General features: G+C 35.9%; 2 protein-coding genes across 6 annotated transcripts in view; one reads left to right on the forward strand and one right to left on the reverse strand.

Moving 5' to 3' along the window:
- Positions 1-21,430, reverse strand: part of pitrm1 (pitrilysin metallopeptidase 1) — an 827,899-nt gene that overhangs the window by 678,800 nt on the left and 127,669 nt on the right. The window lies entirely within an intron of this gene.
- Positions 1-21,430, forward strand: part of pfkpa (phosphofructokinase, platelet a) — a 116,480-nt gene that overhangs the window by 38,908 nt on the left and 56,142 nt on the right. For 3 of the 5 annotated variants that reach the window (XM_051929333.1, XM_051929334.1, XM_028804102.2), the window contains 6 exons: positions 2,547-2,624; positions 9,205-9,394; positions 11,809-11,974; positions 14,895-14,939; positions 15,954-16,062; positions 17,832-17,927. In XM_051929333.1, coding sequence (XP_051785293.1) covers positions 2,547-2,624; positions 9,205-9,394; positions 11,809-11,974; positions 14,895-14,939; positions 15,954-16,062; positions 17,832-17,927 — 684 coding nt within the window. Of the gene's footprint in view, positions 1-2,546; positions 2,625-9,204; positions 9,395-11,808; positions 11,975-14,894; positions 14,940-15,953; positions 16,063-17,458; positions 17,555-17,831; positions 17,928-21,430 lie in introns of all 5 variants that reach the window. The other 2 variants (XM_028804104.2, XM_028804105.2) reach the window with 1 other exon arrangement.

Genomic DNA, 21,430 nt, shown 5'->3' on the forward strand with positions numbered 1-21,430 from the left:
TTATTGCTTCAGTGTTGGCTATACACTTAACTCTGGTACTATGGAATATATAATAAATTACATAGTATATTATTACTTAGGATTAGCAAAACTTAAGTAGATGTAACACATCATACATGAACATCATACATGAACATGCAGTCGTAGCACCACCAACTTGTACTTCTGACCAGCATCATGCAGAATAGTCACTTTTCATGGCACATATGCTCTTAGACACTGTGTGTGCAAAGGTCAAATGTCTATTTCATCATGAAAATCAAGGTAATCAAGTGTTGTGAACCAGTTTGTCAGTCTGCTACAGACTGGCGCTGCAATTTTAAGCAGGTCATTTCAAGAGTAAAGCAGTATTTCTCTGTCATGTGACAGTAGGCACCGTTTTTAAGATATCTGCTAAAGAATGTCTAATTTCGTCTTTAAATTGAGCATATGAGTCTGCAATGCAAATGAAAGGGAAATGGTTGTTTAAATATCATTTATAATCCAGTAAAATTGAAATCTTTTCAAAGATTTCCGAACTTTTGGAAGGCATTATATAACATATATAACACTGACTTGGAGATGGGAGGAACTTTTTTGATTTTTCATGTGTTTTGTTTTTAACCGTAAAAACAATATAGGATTTCAGCTTTGATTTGTTCAAACATAGACCGGTTTCCACAACAAACAGCAAGCCAATAGAATATATAATAAAATATTTCAAGTTATGAAAGGGAAAGCCCAGTTGATCCCAGGTAGTCAGAAATGGATTCTTAGGTAAAATTATGAAAGAATAGTTAAAAGCTTCTTAGGAAGTATTATTTCTTAGAAAACTAGGGGGCTTTGCCCCCTGCTCGCTTCGCTTGCCAACCCCCGTGTTTGGTTTTCCGGACACACTTTTAAGATTTTTTTTACTTTGAATTGTTGCCATTTCATTAGTTTCACTTTTATTTCAGAACTTATGTAAAAACAATATTTGGAATCTTTCGAGTCCAAATATGCTGAATCTTTTAAATGAGGTCAGTGAGGCATGTGTTTAATGACTTTGTCAGGTTAGAGATAATGAAAACTGGAATTTAAAAGACCCCAAAAAAACGTAGGCGTGAAACACATGCAGAGCAAGATACAGAATATGAAAGCAGCAAAAAAACGAAAATGTAAAAAAAAAAGTAAACATCGCATTAGCGCAAAAAAAGAGAAATTATTACTCGGAGAAATAACTGAAAGGCGAATAGAGATCAAATATATGGACATAGGTAAAATGTCAGAAGTATGTAAATATTGTAAGGCTTTGAAGTTTAAGTCAGATAATTTCAAAAACGTGTTTTACCTCACATGCATTTATTTGTTACTTTGCAAAAAAAATTATTAACTAATGATGATGTAGATCGCTTTGTCTGTGCTGAAATTCCAAGCAGAGAAACCTATTCTGAATTATCTCTAACCTGCTCTGCATGTGTTTGGTCCCCTTGTTTTTTAACCTCTTCATGATGTTTTACTTTGTTTTCTACTCTGTCTTTTATTTCTGACCTTGCTTTGTCCTGGTTTTTTTTCAATGACACCTGGTTCGTGGTGATTATTTTCCCTTTTTTGAGAATTAATTTCCATTTGTTTGCGCTACTGCGATCTTTACTTTCTTTTTTTATACTTTCTAATTTTCCTACTTTCATATTCTTTAACTTTCTCCACATTTGAATCACGCATACGTTTTTTTTTTTTTTTTTGGCTTTCGAATTGCACTGCTTTCATAATCTGCTCTGCATGTGTATAGCGCCAACATTTGTGAATGTCTTTATGAAGTTCTACATTGTCTTTTACTCTGCCTTTTAATTCTGAGGCCGATTGGACGTGCTTTGTTTCAGTTCCACTTGTTACGGGCTGATAATTACTTGCCTTATTTTCTGAATTTGCATCTAGATTATTTTTTCTTTTTTCTTTCCAACGCTTTTGAGTCTGTTTTCTCCGCACTGTTTTCTTCTTCGCTTATTCATCGACATTTCATTTATAACGTATTGTCCTTATACGCTTTATATGTCCTGAGACCCTGGATCTGTATGTGCTCAAATCCTTCACAAGACTGAATGTTTTGCTGCCCCGTTGTCTTATTTGATAGATTGTAAGTAGGGCGTATCTTGCAAGAATCTCATGTTCTGCGTCATCGTGAGACAGTCCCGGGTCAATCTCTTGGCACAATGTCTCATGTTTACGGCCCCTGCGAAACGCACCGTGGCAAGTCTCTTTGGTCTCGTGGGTCTTTTAAATGTCTTCCGAGAAGATCACGTATTGTAGCCTTGCTTTTGCTTTCCAGGATGGATTTTTTTTTTATGATAGAGAGATACTATATATCCATATTGTGTATCTGTTTACAAATATTGTTTCACAGAAAACTATAGATTATAGCCTATGGAGTAATATATAGTGGAGTGATTCCCTGACAAATATATGCTGTGTCCTGTTCTTGTAAAATATTTAATTTTAATGATGTAGAAAGCACTTTTCCTCAGTGCTGCTTCTTGACAGATTTTTCACACGATTAGTTTTCTTAAGTCTGTGTTTATTTTTTATAGGGTTATCAAGGTATGGTGGATGGAGGTGATAATATTGAAGAAGCAACATGGGAAAGTGTTTCTAGTATGTTACAAGTGGTAAGTAACAATATTTCATGTATGTATGTAGTCATTTTAATGTTCCTAATTTTGCTGGAAAAATTTTATTTATCAGAAAGAAAGTCCAGTTTTCCTATTTGTATATATAATTATGTGTGCATATATTTAAATAAAAGTAATAACATAAAATATGGCATGGTGGCTCAGTGGTTAATGCCTGACAATTTGTATTGTGGTTGCACAGGTTTAATTACCTTTACAAGAGAGTTTTTGAATTCTATTGTGCTTCTTTAAGTATTAAATTCTATGTTGAAGTTTTTGTGTAATTAAAACTAATCCGTAATTCCTTAAAAGATATAGACTATTCCCAACAATTTTGTATGCTGTTTAGAACAGGGGCTTTTAAACTATCTCATCTAAGGACCCAAACAAGAAAACTAATACAATACTGAGACCCAATACGAGGATTATTTCCATAATAACAGCAGACCCATACATAGGCATACAACAATGGCCATATAATAATACACAGTAAATGTTTTGGTTTCCATACAAGCATATTTCCCAACAATTTTGTATGCTGTTTAGAACAGGGGCTTTTAAACTATCTCATCTAAGGACCCAAACAAGAAAACTAATACAATACTGAGACCCAATACAAGGATTATTTCCATAATAACAGCAGACCCATACATAGGCATACAACAATGGCCATATAATAATACACAGTAAATGTTTTGGTTTCCATACAATCATATTTCTCACATGAATATTACTAAAGAGAAAAAATTGAAAGCAAACATATTGCTAGTAATGGAATAATTATTTAAAACAAGGAATGAATTCCTGAGGTACTTCACTGCCAATGTCAGTGCTTAGTATAACCTTTAGTAAACTTAAAAGAAATAAATTCTTTATAAAAGGTGTGGTGTGAAGATATGATGATTTTGAAAGGACGGTATGAATGGTCACTTTATTTAGTCACTTGACTCATGTTGAAGATAAGGGATAATGTAGTCAAAAAATAAACAATGCGATTTATTTACCTTGGCTTAAATAACATTATCCTTTTTTTAACAATGTTTTTTCTTTTAAATTGGCTATAATGTTAACAATTCATTTTTCTAAATGAGTTCACAAATAATTCAGCATCCTGATTTTCATTTAAAAATCCAATAAACTGACTAAAACACTTGAGTTTCATAGTTCAGTTATTCCTAAAATAATGTATGCACTATTTGTATGTTATACAGATGATGGTATAAATCTTGATAAACAACCTGAAATGTTTATTGCTACTGTCTGACATTGTGCTGAATGTTGAGGGTGCAGCTCTTCAGTCAGTCTCACCCTTTGAAATATTTTCCAGTCTTTATGCAGATCTGAAATGTCCAACAAACACATCCTTCACAATGCCAGTAGATTGAAATTATTCCAAATACTTTAAAATAATGTTACAAGAAGCAATTCTATCATGCCGAAGCATGTTAAATTTAATGCATTTTTCTTTGCACCTCTGTTACAGATTTTGATTTAACCAATGCTGTAACAGCAAACATACATCGAGACACTGACCAGGTGTTAATGGTTAACTATGACTGATGACAATCGTGTGGTGACCCATTTCAAAGCATGATCCATTGTTTAAAGAAACACTGTTTTAGAGAAATCAATGAATACAACAAAAAAGTAGTGGGTAAAAACAAGTGACAATTGCAAAAGTAAATGGTCTATGCCAGGGGTAGGCAACGTCGGTCCTGGTGAGCCGCAGTATGTGCAGGTTTTTGTTCCAACCCAGTTCCTTAACGAGAACTCAATTATTGCTGATGAAGCACATATTGCTTAAGTGACATTTTGATGCTTCATTTTAGTGGTCTCGCTTGTTAAGGTTCTCCAACCTTAATTGCTTATTTCAATCTTAAACTGCTGCATTCAGTGTTTTAATTGCTCCTTATTAGCAATAAGATGTAAAAGACAAAGCAGCCAGCAGTTCTCCAGCTAGCTTTTTTCCAATTACATCTGTGTGTGTTCATCATGCACTGTTTGATTTAATAAAACACTTAATAGAAAAATGTGACAGACTGAAAATGATCTGTTTTAGGCTTCATATCATTTGGATGATATCCTTGGAAAGGAAAAAAAATCTACGATATAAGAGCCTTACATTGCACAGACTAACAAGCCATAAAATTAAATAAGGTCTGAGATTGGCAATGATTGGTTTCTAATTAAGCAATTGGGTTGGAATGAAAACCTGTAGCCACTGCGGCTCACCAGGACCGACGTTGCCTACCCCTGGTCTATGCAGGTGTGCTTAGATAGTTTAAGTTGAAGAGTAAATCATGAAAACAAAGAGCACAAGACCTCCTAATCTACTCTCTATATATAAAATCCTAAGCCTAAAAGTGCAACGATTTTGTGCAACGATTTTATGTGACGTTTTTATGTCATGCTTTAAATCGGGCTTATTTTAAAACCTACATATATGTTTGGTATCATTCTTTTCAGAATTTATTGAACTTTAATGTGATGTTGTTAGATTTTCAGATTCTTATTCCGTTTTTAAATTATAAACTAAAAAATATCAAGAACTCACGTCTTTGCAAGACAGGACTTTGTGCCAAAAGATTTAACCACGCCCTGGGCCAGAAATAAAGACAAAGAGTAGGACATCTGCTGTACAGGCTTTTAAATGTTCGAAATGCCGCGTGAGATGCAGAACATGTGGCATGGCAGCAGCAGCAAGCCAGCACCCTATTGAGCAAAGAAGAGGTAAAAAAAACTATTTGTTTCCCATTGTATCACTGTTTAAGAGGGGGTTTTGGAGGAGCGACTGCATCTCCTTGGGGTGCATTCAGCTCCCCTCTTCACAACGCGAGCGGCATTTATTTCAGAATTATCTTCCACAGAACAACTAGAAGAAGTAGCAAACCCAGGATTGCATCTGAGGATTTGTATGATTCTTGTACAGCAGCCGATGTCCATATTCAAACCTTAAACAATGAAAGCCATATTCCAAGAACATTTATAGCCTGGTTAAAAACTGCTTGAAATATTAATTTTCTGCTTATATTGAGGGCAAAAACATCATCTAAATAATCGTGTAAATTTTTGACAGAAATTGGATGAGTCACAAATGCAAGTGTTATTCTGAATAAATAATGCATAATAGACAATCTAATACTGGTTTACACCAAAATAACCCTATTTTTACAGTCAAGCACGATGGTGGTAGTTTCATGGTTTATATCTGCTTTTCTGTCTATTAATATCACTACCAAGCCTCCATTTTCTAGAGATTAGGTCCTCAAACTAAAGTTGATTTTAAGATGGGTTCTTCAGAATGAAAATGGCCTTGAACATTCAAATGATTCTTCCAAAGAATGCATTAAGAGGAAAATATTTTGTTCTGATTAAAAGGTTTGCTTAGTTTTGCAAATTAGCTAGTACTTGTTGCTCTATATTTTATTTTCTATTGGACATATCCATTTGTGTCAACATCGTATTACAATTGTGAATGTAGAGCTTATCTTTTAGAAATGTATTTAACAAGAATTTCATTGTATAAATGTAACATTTAAAATGCAGCAGAAGAGTCTATGAACATTATTTGCTTAATCTTTTATCCTAATCATTTTTACTTTGAATTCCTTCATGATGGTTGTTTCAGAAATACCAATTTAGTAATATATTTAGTATTATATAATGTATTGTGTGCACTAAATATGGAGAAAATAATAGTGAACTGTTAAGGATTACTAGCCCAGTTGCCCTGTGTTATCTTGGTCAGAAAATGGAAAGGTGGAAAAACAGTTTTTACAAATTACATATTACAATATTATTACACCTTACATTTGTTGCATTCAATACATAAATGTGGCTGGTATAGGAAAGCATCTTTGTATGCAATATTTTATATTTTTCTTTCTGGTTCAAAGAACCCCACATTGCAATAAATAACTCCTGAGACCATATGGCCCAACTCAGCTTGAGGACATGACAAAACCAGTGGAGGAAACGCTTGATTAAAGAAAAAAAATTAAATGTGCTGAGGATGTTCCAACTTTCATGGAAATTTAAACATGTTACCCATCACTACACCATTACAGCGTGTGTGAGATGCTGTCTCTTTGTTTATAGATCATATTGTAGTATTTCTTGCCAGTCACTCAGACCTGAGTTGCACTAGCCATCCTCAGGAGAGAAGGAAAGTTGTTGCAAGGTTGAAAGTTACTGTATATGTCAAAAACCTGACCTATATTAAGAACAACATTTGTGTCAAATTTCCAGTATGAGGCTTCTAAAACAAAGTTGTGCATAAAGAACATACAAATAGGCAGAGATCAGGCTTTTTACAGTAGGTTCAGTGATAGATATTTACATACATACTGGAGGATGGTAGTTTAAATAAAAATATACTTCCAGTATAAACACTGTTGGTATAATTACTGTAATTATAACATATCCACACTTCTATTCTGAGTACATCTGTATTCCAAACTTTGAAAGAGATATGTATTAGTCCTGTGATTGTTTATTACATTTATTTCTGTTTTTCTAGAAATCTTTACTGTTATGCAAACAGTTTCAACATACGTAGTATTTTAGGGAAGCTTAAAATTGGCATTAAGCATAAGAGCTGTGATTTAGGAGAAAACAAAAAAAAATATATATATATATATACCATAGGGTGGCACGGTGGCGCAGTGGTAGCGCTGCTGCCTCACAGTAAGGATATCTGGGTTCGCTTCCCGGGTCCTCCCTGCGTGGAGTTTGCATGTTCTCCCTGTGTCTGCGTGGGTTTTCTCCAGGTACTCCAGTTTCCTCCCACAGTCCAAAGACATGCAGGTTAGGTGCATTGGCGATCCTAAATTGTCCCCAGTGTGTGCTTAATTCATGGGTGTGTGTGCTCTGCAGTGGGCTGGTGCCCTGCCTGGGGTTTGTTCCCACCTTGCGCTCTGTGTTGGCTTGGATTTAGCTCCAGCAGACCCCCCATGACCCTGTATTAGGATATAGCAGGTTGGATAATGGATGGATGGATATATACCACTATTATACTGCCACTATACCACCATTAATAATTAAGTTGCTACAGTCCTTTTGCAGTTTTTAAAATCTTTTTTTGTCAGTGGAATCTTCCATTTCCAGACTTCACTTGTGTATATGATTAAGTGAGTAACTTGATTTCTTCAGCAGATATTTGCAGCTGATGCAGAAAGATCGTTTTAAAGTGTGACAGGAAGAAAGCTGTTAATTTTTCAGTTATTGTAAGGATGGGAAAATGAACTATTTTATTTAGCTTAAAATTAGTTTTAAAACTGAAATGCAGAGTGATGTGTGGTCTGGTTGAAGTTTGCTCATTTTCCCTGTGCCTGTGTGGGTTTTCTCTTGGCACTCCAGTTTCCTTACACACCCCAGAGATGTGAAGGTATTTCTAAATTAGTCTAGTGTGAGTAAGTGTAAGCTAGTGATTGTATCCTGTGATGGACTGGTGTCTTGTACAGGGTTGGTTCCAGCTTTGTGTGTGTTGTTTCCAGTAGAAACTTTGGCTCCTTGTGTCCCTGAATTATAAACTTTGTTCACAAAATAAGCATATATATTGATTCATTTTTATCATTCCTTCTTGGCATGTTTGCCACTACATTCTAAAAACAAAAATGTATTACACTTTACTATGTTACCTGAAAATATTGGTTTGAAAAAATGTGTGTCTATCAGGTTTCTGTTTTGAAAATAACACTTTCACCTACGGGCAGCACGGTGGCGCAGTGGGTAGTGCTGCTGCGTCACAGTTAGGAGACCCGGGTATGCTTGTCTGCGTGGGTTTCCTCTGGGTACTCTGGTTTACTCCTACAGTCCAAAGACATGCAGGTTAGGTGCATTGGCGATTCTAAATTGCCCCTAGTGTGTGCTTGGTGTGTGTGTGTGTTGGTGTGTGTGTGTGTGTGTGTGTGTGTGTGTGTGTGTGTGTGTGTGTGCGTGCCCTGCGGTGGGCTGGCGCCCTGCCCGGGGTTTGTTTCCTGCCTTGCGCCCTGTGTTGGCTGGGATTGGCTCCAGCAGACCCCTGTGACCCTGTAGTTAGGATATAGCGGGTTGGATGATGGATGGATGGATGGACTTTCACCTACAAATGGGTATGAATCTCATGACACTATAATTGGATTAAGTACAGTAGTTTCAGAAAGTGAATGATCGGATACAGTATGTGCTTAGTTTAGCGAGTCAGTCAGTCAAGGCATGAACCAGCCCTGGACAGGGTATCAATCCATCACAGGAGTCCTTCACACTAATATCTACGCTTGTACTCTTGTACTGTGTCTAAGTTAGAGTCGCCGGTTAACCTAACCTGCATGTCTTTAAGGGTATAGCAGGAAAACTGGAATATTGGAGAAAAACCTGTGCAGACATGGAGAGAACATGCACACTCGTCATGGACAAATACTAGGTACAGGGTTTAAATCTAGGGCAATTTGTCTGTAAAGAAACAAGAGATAAAGACCGTACTGCTCTAAAATCCACGTGCTTATCAAAGTTAAATCTTTACTAACAGCAGATATGATAAATGAAATTGAACTATTTTTATTTAGAAAGAAATCAAATTCTTTTATTTTGTCTACAGGGAGGAACAGTGATTGGCAGTGCACGATGCAAAGAGTTTCGTACCCATGAGGGTCGCCTGAAGGCTGCCTGTAATCTGGTGCAACGAGGCATTACTAACCTGTGTGTGATTGGTGGAGATGGAAGCTTGACGGGTGCAAACCTGTTTCGAGAGGAGTGGAGTGGTCTTCTTGATGAACTTCTCCAGGCGGGTAAGACTGCACACACCGGTCTTTAGAGGTCATTGGTTAAATGTGCTCAGAATTAGTAACCCTGTGTTTCATTTAGCCTTAGCTAGATAAAGTGATATGCCTCTTTTTTTTACCGCTCATTTGTTTTAACAGCTGCTTCCATTCATACTGTTTGATTTACATAATAATAATAATATTAATACATTTTATTTATAGAGCAGAACCCTTTTAATTGTAGAAATACTTGGGTGAACATAAATGACTGCCCTGGAGCAACAACTTGGATGTATTTCCAAGAATTAGGGAAATGATTGACTAATCATCTCACATATCCTCTTTTGTATTAATATAATCTTTGAGAGAGTAGGTTTTACCTTTGTGCCTATAACACTTTGCATATTGGATACTGACCCTCAGGTTAGCAGTGTCCCAGACAAGTGGCACTCACAAGATTGCAGTTGCAGTATAGTAATTTTCATTACAACACAATTGAGCAAATGCTTATTACAAGAGAGAGTTGACAAGTCCATCAAAGAAACAGCATAGGACTACTATGTTTATAAAAAAAATGTGAAAAAGGAAGTTCCATATCTACACCTGCATCCTCCAAGTTCGGGAGCACCAGAGAAGTAAGGGGTGTTGAACGAGCCCCGGACACAGACAGACGGACATGGTTTTAGGTCACCTAACACACGTTTATTATCCACTATTTACAACTATTAGATTGCACAAAACCCAGTGCCACAGCACCAATCACCCCAAAGTCCAGGCCACAACCACAGTATGCCTTTCTTCAGACTGCCTCCTTCTCTCTCTTCACAGACCTTGTCTTCTTCCAACCGACTCTAGCCACTCTGTGAAAGGAGGCGGCCCCTTTTATATGCACCTAGATGTGCTCCAGGTGCATCCCGGCAATCTCCCATCGGCACTCCCCAGTGTGGCGGAAGTGCCGGCTGTGTACCCAGAAGCACTCTGGGTGTCCCCACTCATCTTCCCCCCAGCACTTCCTGGTGTGGCGGAAGTGCTGGGGTCCAGGGCTCTCCAGGCATGGGGGCGCCCCCTGGCGGTGACCACGGGTCCCTACAGGGTTGAGCTTCCCAGCTCTGTACCCGTGGCCCCCAAAGGATCCAGGACGGTCGGCCCCTCGAGGTTTGGAGGAGGCACAAGCCCTCCTCCGGTCTTCCTGGGCGTCCCGGCTGGGTACTACCCCCAGCCGCGTGCCACAGGGGTCACTCAACAGAGTAGAATCAGCCTTACAATAAAATTTTCTTCTTCCTCTTTCGGTTGCCCCCGTTAGGGGTCACCACAGCAGATCATCATCTTCCATAACCCTTACAATAAAATATAGGAAAAAAAAATACTGAATGAAAGTGATATGATTTTTCCCTACATATCTGCATACAGTTGGACTACCTGCACTGGGTGACAGCAGTTTAGAATGGAAGTAGAACCAGGAGAGGCTGCAAATAAGGTTCATAACCATAAAGATATGAATAAAGTAAACAAAGCTCAGGACATGAACCAAGAAATGTAGTGGGGTAACAGTGTGGAAAAATCGTAGTCAAATTGGGAACACATAACCAGATCCAAATGGACTAGAAGATAATTAATAAGGGAACAGAAGGATACATCATAACCAGAATATATTAAAACGAAAAAACACTATTGTTTTTGTAGGAAGAATCCGCAATCTCTGGTGACCAGGAAGTATACAATGCTGACTGTATGTCTTTGGAATAATGATGTCACACACTCCTGTTCGTCTTGCCTAGCAATGACATTGTAATGGGTATACTGTAGCAATGACCTAGTAATAGACTATGCAATTTTTGTTGACTGCTGTCAACAAAAAATGGCAGTGCCCAATGGCAAAACTACATGGCGTAGCGAAAGAATGTAACTTTTCATCATTGTTCAAAACTCATTGAAATAAAAAACATATGTAACCAATAGATTCCTTGGTGTTCAAAAGCCTGGAAATAATGTTAAAATAAATTTAAGAGACTAAGGAATTGTCAGAAGAAAATACAATTATAAGGCATATCATGGCAATAGAAAAACATGTTTTTTAGTATTGTATTTTATGCAATAAGGCCACATTTTCTATATTGCTGTTTTAGGAATGGTTGCTTTTTACCAGCTTTTAGGAAACCTTGCTTGAATTACAGTTCCTCAAATAATTTTCTGTGGTTTGACCTGTCTTCTTTGGACAATGCATATATTTTTCCATTTTTTATATAGTTATGAATGTTTAATAATTATTCTGCTTTGACCATTAAAATGTGTCATTAAAATGTGTGTTTTGCCTTAACTCTGACACAGGAATTAATAGTATTCATAATAATGCACAACATGTGTTTTGTCAGTTTGTGAAATCAAACTTTATATGTTATATTTAAGCTTATAGCAATTTTCCCATTTTCATAATCATTCAGGAAAAATCGACAATGAAGCCGTTCTGAAGTACTCTCATTTGAACATTGTGGGGATGGTAGGATCCATTGATAATGATTTCTGTGGAACAGACATGACTATTGGCACAGACTCTGCTCTGCACCGAATCATTGAGGTTGTAGATGCAATCATGACCACTGCACAGAGGTGAGTTGTGGATATGATAATGAGATTCTCACTTAGGACAAATAATAAATCATATAGCAACAGGCAGCTGCTTCTTTTTCACACCCTTCATTACTGCTGTTAAGAAGAACTCCTAACTGTTTGGCATCTTCTCATATTACTTTTCACTTTCCAGAATATGCCAGTTGGAATGTAAATATTAGGCTGTGGGCTGCCTCCGCTAAATCTGAATTACACGGTAACATTACAGCACAACCACAAATGGAACTTGCTAACTGGGTGACAGTTTATAAATATCAGGAAAATGTCATGTTTATAACTAATCATAGAAAATGAAAAAAATAAAATTGTCTTTCAATGTAGTGTCATAGTAGAGAGAGTACAAACTACAGTGAAAATATTATTTTGACCAATGCATTTGTATTATATAAATAAAGTCACCTTTCTAATGGAGGATTAAACAATGAAGAAATATAGTTTTTTCACATTATGTTTTTCCTGAAGCATGTCATGAATGCAAATAGCAGGACGGTTCTGGGTCCAGGTCTTGGCCCTGGCTCTCTGCCTTTGTGGATTTATGTTCTCTCTCTGCCCCTGTAGACCATTATCCATTTACTTCAGTTTGAACCCGCATCCCAAAGATATGCACATGAGGCTGATTAGTCACTATAAACTGGCTCAGTTTGAATGAACATAGGTGTGACCTATAGTAGTCTGGAACCATACCCAGGGTTGTTTCCCAAATTGTATTCAGTGTTATTAGGATAAGCACCAACTTTTTGTGACCCTTAATTTGGTTAGTGGGGTGGGCAGTGGGTAGATGGATGAATCATGAATGCATTTTGCTGAGTTACACGTCTTTCATATTGTGTTCTTATTCACATATCTGATTAAAGAGTCAAAGCCTGACTTGAACAAGGACTGAATGTGGTTTATGAATGATACTGTAAAGCAGTGTACTACTTCATGATATTCATCAGAATTGTAAATTGGAGTCCAGGTGAAATACAAATAATGAATTTCCAATTTGAAGTTTATTTAGTTTCACTAATGTATAGCTTATAATTCTCTTATTTTATTAGAGCCTGTGAATTTACAGTATTTATACATGTTTTCCCAAAGTTACAGCTAATATAGGGTGGTCCAGATCTAATTGTACAACTTTCATTATGCTATAATTTACTAAGTTTATTACACAGAGAATTCACAGCACCTGCCCTGCACATAGAGATTTCACTTAAAATTCTTTTTGTTGCTGATAGATGGCAGCACCTGCCCTGCATTCCAAAATGGCGGAGAGACGCTTGTCAGTCGAACAGTTGCATAATTAGATCTGGACCACCCTGTATAGATAAGACAACTCCTGTTGTCCGTTTTTATATAGGATAATTTCTGATAATCCAGAGATAGACAGGAGGTGCAGGTACTATTTTATTAAACAGCTTATGCATTATTGAATTTGTCCTTCCATCTGTCCACCCATCATCCAATCCACTTAGTCCACAGTCAGGGGTCAATTCTAGTAGCCTCAACCCTTCATAAGACACCAGTCTACATCAGTGCACACACAGGTCACACATACTTTGACAATTTATGTTAACCAATTAAGTTAACAAACATACAGTATTATTGAGTTGTATAGCAAAACAGAAATACCCACAGAAAAAAAAAACGCATTCAGAACTGAGTAAATATTAAACTTCCTGGAAGAGTGTGTCTGTTAGGCATCAGTGCTAACACTGCACCACGATACCTCTTGTTAGCATTATATGTGTATCAAACTACAGAGAATTTTAAGCATCCACAAATATCTATGTACAATAACGTGTTATCAAGTAGCAAATCTTAACTCAGCTTCCAATTCTTTTCAAAAGCACAGAGCCATAGCACTATCATCTCAGTGTGGAAAAAAATCAGGCAATGGGTAATGCTTGCCTGATAACTTTTTATTGTGTAGTTATTGTTAATGAGCAAATCTACCACAGTCATTCTGCCTATGAGTAAGAGCTCATTGATGCAGTCTTTAAAGGGTTTGGTCATGGGAAGGATTAGAGACTTTTATCACAGCGTTTAAAGATACTGTGACATTCATCTCTATCTATCTATCTATCTATCTTTCTGCTAAAGTAATGACTAACTAATGTAGAGGCAGAGCAGAAAGATACTTGAGTGGGTTACAGATTAGGCTATAGTAAAACTAGTGGTACTGTCAGCCAGACAACAGAATTAGCAACCTTAGTCGACTGAAATATCACAGAGCCACTCAGAGGAAGTAGGGAAGGGGGGGGAGGGTGACTATGATACACCAGTTCAGCAAAACCAAACCATTTAGGGGTGAAGGCAGGCAATTCATTCTTTTCATGGCATGACCCTGTGCCTAATTAAGGTGTTCAGTGTGATAAGACTGCTATATTTATTTCATTTAAGTTAAGGTTGGTTCTGAAATATGGCATTTTAAAATGCAAGACCCAAATTATATGTGTTGTTTTTCTGTATATGTTAACATTATGTGTTAAGAAAAATTATAGGCACCAGGCATACACATAATAGGTTAACTAAAGTCTGAAAAGAAAACAAATATATCTGGTAATCACAATGTATCTCAAATTTTCCAGTTGCTAGTGAATGAAATTTGACTTGTGTATAACTGGTTCATACTGATTTGATTTATCTTGGGTTAAAATTTGCTTTGTACTGTATTCACTATTACCTTTCTCAGTTGGACATGAGTGTTATAACTCATATATACAATAGTTGACAGCTTTCCCAAATACAATAGATATATTAGAGGAGAAAAGAGTTTCTGTTCCTTTTCTTTGTTTCCCATTTTATATAAAACCTATGATGAAAAGAACAGTGAATCTTGCTTGTCTGAGGTTTGAATTCTTACTAAAAAGCTTTGCCTTGTCTTTATTGACTGATTTATTTATTTTTCAATCAGCCACCAAAGGACATTTGTTTTGGAAGTTATGGGAAGACACTGTGGGTAAGGCTTTATTTCTGATATTTCTAATGTTCTGTTTTGTTATGCTTAAAAGGAAAATGGTCATGTATTGATCTGTCTGGTTTTATATAGAATCTTTCTAAATCACATCATTACTTTGATGATTGTTATTGCATTGTATAGATGAATGTCTCTAGATTTGAACATGCATGTTTTTTTCAGCCAAGATTTTTCTATGGTCTTTTTGAAGTGCAAAAACATACCGTTTACCTTATTGTCAATGTACAGTACAGTACCTTGAACCTACCAAAAAATATGAACAGACTCACTTCCATATTTTTTATGTTTAGTTATTTCCACAATGGGTTTGCTGCTTGTGCAGTGGTGTGTGCTTAAATAATAGTCACTGATAAATATTACATTCTGATATGTGACTAGTTTCACCAAGTATCCATAGATGCTTGGAATAGATTAACAAGCAGAGAGAGAGTATGGCTTTACGAACCTTCAAAAATCATTTTGATGTTATTGTGGTGAAATTAGGTGGATAGCAATAGGCTGAATTACCTTTTTTGGGCAAAATCTTTATAATGTCCTATTGTTCTCATTTTTAACTGATACGGAGGGGATTCTATATATCTGGATGTTACTGGAGGCAAAAGTAGCATCATAGTCGCTAAATGAGAGTGATTTCCTGCAGACTTTCACCAAAGAGCGAGAGAGACCCACAGTTATCATAAGAACACACGTGTATATACCAGTCTGTGGAGACAGAGGTTGATATGCATGTAGGCTTTGCAAGAATGATGTTAAAATAAAACATATTCTGGGTTCACAGAATTTGGTTTCTTAACTCCCATTTTCAGAAATACAAAAAAGAATTAGAAAGTGGTTTTGGATTGTTTGATTATACCACTGAAGAATTAGGTTAATTGTAGACATTTAAATTCTTAATATATAATGACAAGTTGTCAGTTCAGTGCAAATAATGCGATCCCAAGATAAGCCTGGCCTTTACCAATCCCACTTAATAAGCCTGGTGCCACTTTTTTGCAGGTACTTGGCACTTGTTAGTGCATTAGCTTGTGGGGCAGATTGGGTTTTTATTCCGGAAATGCCGCCAGCAGACGGATGGGAAGACCTGATGTGTACAAAACTATCAGAGGTATTTGATGAATGTACTTCAATTTAAAGAATTTTTTTTTGTATATAGATTATGTAGGTTGCTACAATTCTGTATTATAGTGTTAAATTTTATCAATTTTTTAAAAGTATGTAATAAAGAATTTGAAACAAACATATACAGATTAATCAGTTATAAACCAGTTTTATCATTATCATTAAAATGTGCATGTTGATGATGTTTGAATTAAATACAGTATATAGCTCCAATTAGTACATTTGTTATGAAACATGGAGCTTTAGAGAAATGCTCCACCAAAAATAATATTTTTTATGTATTATTTACCCTATGTTATTTGTGGTGATGGCCAAGTAAACGTTTTAATCTTGTATTTTAATGCAGAATCGAGATAGCAAAGTTTCTGGCCAGTGCTGGATAACAGCAAACAATATTGAAAAGTCCATGAAAAAATGTTGTCATCCAGTTGTTGCTCACAACACCCCAAACACATGTATTTTTACTAAAATATTGGTAAATAAACCACTTCCAGAAAATGCTTACAAGAACAAAAATGAAATATGCCTAGATGCACCCAACTATTTGAATTGAAGACCCCCTCCGTGGCTCAGGAGTTCATACAATAAACATCTTATTCACTGGTTAACACTGTGGGTTAAAGAGGAGTGAGCGAAAACGTTATCAGGAAGATAATATGACTCTTACTTGTGTATATGTGAGATGCTTAAATAAGCGTAAGGTCTGTTCAGCCATGCAGGTTAACAGACTGCTGCTGAATAATCCCGAGGTAGCTGTGCCTCACTTCTGTTGTTATGAATATAAATGAAATGATGGGAGACATGTCTGCAGTGTAAATATCAATATAAATCTAATGACAGGAAGCAGGTGTGAAGTTTAAACACTGGTTCACATTCCATATGTATTGACAAGAGCATTTGCTGGAGGTGGTTTATTTAACAATATTTTAATAAAGATACATGTGTTTGGAACATTGTGAGGATAAGACTGGATACCTTGTCATGTGGATTAGGTGACATAAGTAAAGTGAGATTTTTTTCATGGACGATTTTGTTATGGTTTGCTCTGGTCTGGCGTTTACAACCATAGACAAAAGGCAAATAACATATAAAAATATCATTTTTGTGTGGAGTATTACTTTAAAAGAGGTGTTATGTAAGACCGCTAAAAAAGCTACCAAGAACTTTCAATGCAAACTAAGCGTGTGTTTTGTATTAATGTATTAAATAACTATTATTGAAGTCTTTGTTTTCATTTGCTAGCACCCATCGGAGCTCATGGCATTAGTTTCATTGGAAAATGGACCACTTTTATTATGGGTTTGACTAGAGGCTTTCCCTCTTGTTTGTTTCAAAAGGAAGCCTTTTATTCTTGCAGTGTTTTGTTTTTCCTTGTTATGTAGAGCCGTTCTCGTGGTTCACGGTTGAACATTATCATAGTTGCTGAAGGAGCCATTGACAGACATGGAAAAGCTATTACTTCTAATATTGTCAAAGATGTGAGTACCTGAATGTGATAAAGCATCAGGTGACACAAAGTATGGACCAGGATTGCAGAATAGTTTTGATCCCATGTTAAATTTTAAAAAGAATTAAGTTTTACGTAAGATGAGATATTTCATTAATCAAGTAGACCATTTTTACCACCAAAGAAAAATACCACAACAGTTGTTAAATTATGTATGGGGTCAGAAACTATTCCAGCAGAATGGAATTCCATCTTTTGAAGCCTATGCAAAATTTTTGTTGTGTTGTTATTTGTTTTTATTCTCATAGAACCGTGCGCGAAAGAAAAGGCTGAATATCATTATTGTATCAGAAGGAGCGATTGATTCTAACAACAAATCTATTACCTCAGAACATATTAAGGACGTAAGTACTGTATTCACTACCTGGTAGGACAGCTCCTGCACTGACCACCACTTTGTCCGCACTCCCTACATTACTGCCTGTGGGATATTGGCTCTTGCTGTGGTAGGAATGGCTTGGTCACTGTTGCTTTTAGCTTACGTTTCAGATTTGCTTGCTTTTATGTGCTTTTTCTGTAATTTGCTTTTTACTGATGTGAGTTCAACTGCACAGAAATTTGTTGTTTTTAATCACGGTTTAGCCCTAAACTGTGAATTTCTACTTTTGGATCAATAAACAATTGTATATCTGTCTAGTAAGGACTTCTGTCTGTAAACATGATAACAATGACCCTGACTATCTCTCTATCGATCTATCTGTATCGCACTAGTTCTGAATATAATTTTAAACCTAAACCGTTACAGAGAGCTCACATGAACTGTGCAATGAGAAAGAAAAGAATCAGTAAGAATTAAAATTGAAGTACAGTAGCTGTTAGTTTTGTTGTAGTTGTTCTTTCATGCCTAAATTATTAATTTTTCTGAAATTATTCATTATAGTTTACCATCAATAGTATACTTATACTTTGATGAATTGCCTATATCTTAATTTCAAAAAATATTAACACATTAAGGTTTGACTGTTGCTGTGAATGAAAATATTTTAACAAAACCCCTTGGTAGATGAAAATTCCTCTCAATCATTCATTCTTTTTCTCATTCTTTATTATAAACAGTGGCATTGACATATTGATAAAATATTGTAGAGCAAATTCTACTCCTTTAGTGCCTGCATTTAGTGCAATAAATTTGCTCAGCATGTCATATATACATTTTAGAAGGAAACTCTAATTCAGATCATCAGACTTTTTTCTTTACTCTGTTTTATTCAATTTAGAACATAACACCTAATTTATAGAATTTCTCCATTCAAAGTGTCATAAGCATGTTGAAGTTTGCATGCGGTCCTGCAGGAGTTGAACTATACACGTGCATAGTACTTGGTCCTGCTTGCTTCTTCCTGTCCTGTTTCAAAGTCTTTATCGTGGGAAAGCTTCCCACTGTTTCTGAGGGAAAGAGGTTGTGGAGGTGCATGTGTAAGACAGTGTACCGCAGGCTACATACTTGTCTTCAAGCTTTCATTTTTTTGTCTATAAGTGTGTGACACAAATAGTACTTTTAAATCACTTTAAGGCTGCATTTAATGTAGCCTGCAGTATGCATGCCACTTGATTTAATCTTCAATGTTTTGTTATTCTGAATATAAAAGCAACTGTGTTTTCTTTACTGTGTGTTTATGAAAAAAAATGTATACATGTACTGTGTAAATGTCAAATGTTCAAGTGAAGTAAGTAATTGTAGTGAAGCATTTTCAGAGCTTGCTAATCAGTTACAGACACAAGTCTTTGTATTGTTTTTTTATGATCAGCACTTTCTTTAAACACTGCTACAGTATATCCAAATTTAATGCAAGAATGAAAACGTTAGTCATTTAAATAAGTGACCATTGGTGATGTTTTATGTCTTATTTTTGCAAGCTAAGAAGACCTGATTTTCAGGATTTAAATAAATTCAAGATTAAGTAGTCCCAAAGAGTGATCAAAATGCAGTTACCATTAAGCGCATTTGACTAATATAGTTGAGTAGTAATAATGAGTAGCAAACTCTGATGTGCACTTCTAAATTTACATACTGTTATTAATTTGCTGTATTAGTGTCCAGAGATGCGGTTTCATACTGGGAACAGATTTGGATTTAATGTCTTTCCTGTGCATATATATTTTGATAGCCTTTCTTATTTTGATAGTATAGAACTGACTAGGTATTATTTTGAATGCACATATTTTTGTATTACAAAAGTCAAAAAGTCAAAGTGAACTTTATTGTCATCTCAACCATATACAAGTATACAGATAGACGAAATTGCGAAGCTCAGGGTCCACAGTGTAACAACATGACGTGCAAATAATAATTTAAAAATAGAATTAAAATTTAAATTAAAATTTAAATTTAAAATTTAAATTAAAATTAAAACACAAACAAGACAAGACATTGTGCAAAGACAAGACAAAGAAGTAGCAGCAATATCGATGTGTAAGATATGTAATATAATAAATAAATAATAAATAATAGATATAGATAATACAGAAATGATCAGTGTATGATAATAGTTGTTTAAGACGTGTAAACAATGACAGGTCAGAACTGATTACATTAAAAATCAATAAATTGCAGATATTGGAAATGCCCATTCATCACATTTAAAACCTACTTTTTGGAGACATCACATAGTGATATAGCAGCAGTGAGCACAATATGGAATCTAACTGTGCATACAGTTCATAGAGTTCTTTTGGACCAGTTAATCAGCAGCAGCTCTTGGGCTGATAGTGAAAGCTAAAACTCCATACAAATACTGGATGAAATATTTTCTTTTCAACTTCCTCCCATCCTCATTTCTATTGGTATTGACTGTCTGTTATTCTGTCCAAATTACCTGACAATAGAAAGAGCAACTTGTGTCTTCAATATTCATTAATATAAAGGATTCTCAGTGCTCCCTTCTATTACACTAGCCACATTACTTGTCGAAGACATCTAATAGAATAAAATAAAAAAAATGTCATATCTCTTACCCTACGTTTACTTTTCTACATTCCTCGTTGTGACTTTCCTTGGTATCTGCTTGTGTCCAAACCTCCTTCTCGATCTCATTTCATTAAAACCAGCTTATCAGACTCAAACACTCATCTTAAGGTGTTTTGCTCACCTCCTGTACACTTTTATACTTGCGGTCTTTGAAGGGGACTCTCAGTATGCCTCCTATGCCTTTACCTATGATTGTGTGCTTCAACCTCTCTTGTTCAGCACTTCCTTTGTTGATTGCATCACCAAAGCAAAATTAACCATTGAATGGACCGGACAAGTACACACACACACACACAAACAGACATTAGCGTTTTATTATAGTGTATAGTAGACTGTTTCTCCTACCATTTAAATTAGCAGGACAGCCTCCCACTAAATTCAGTCACCAATCCAATAGTCAATAGCTGCCGACACAGGAGAAAGGGCAAAAGCATTTTTACATTCAGTCTTGCAATTAAATTAATTTAACAAATTTTCAAGGGGGGGGGGCACTGGAACCAAGTTTTCTATGGTATTTATTTGTTTTCTTTGGCAATGTTCCCCTTTTCTTATTCTGCCATTCTATATGTTGATTGACTTCTAAAATAACCCTAACCTTGAGCTGTTCATACAGTGTGACGTAACTTGGAAACAGTGTGAAAACTTAAGAACAATCTTGTTATTAGTAATGACTTCGATTAATTTAAGGTGACAACTCTAGTGATTTTAGCAGCTGTAGCTCTTAAATGTGACATGCCTCTTTTCTAAACTGTTTGCGAGTTGTTCTGAGATGTAAATCTATCGTCAGATCACTTTTCAATAGTTTATCTTAAGTGCAAAGTGTTCTGATGTCCTACATATTATAATAAGTTTGAAAGTTTGTTGTTATGTATGGCTAAT

The sequence above is a fragment of the Erpetoichthys calabaricus genome, chromosome 6 (assembly GCF_900747795.2).
Source record: "Erpetoichthys calabaricus chromosome 6, fErpCal1.3, whole genome shotgun sequence".
In the NCBI taxonomy this organism is placed as follows: domain Eukaryota; kingdom Metazoa; phylum Chordata; class Cladistia; order Polypteriformes; family Polypteridae; genus Erpetoichthys; species Erpetoichthys calabaricus.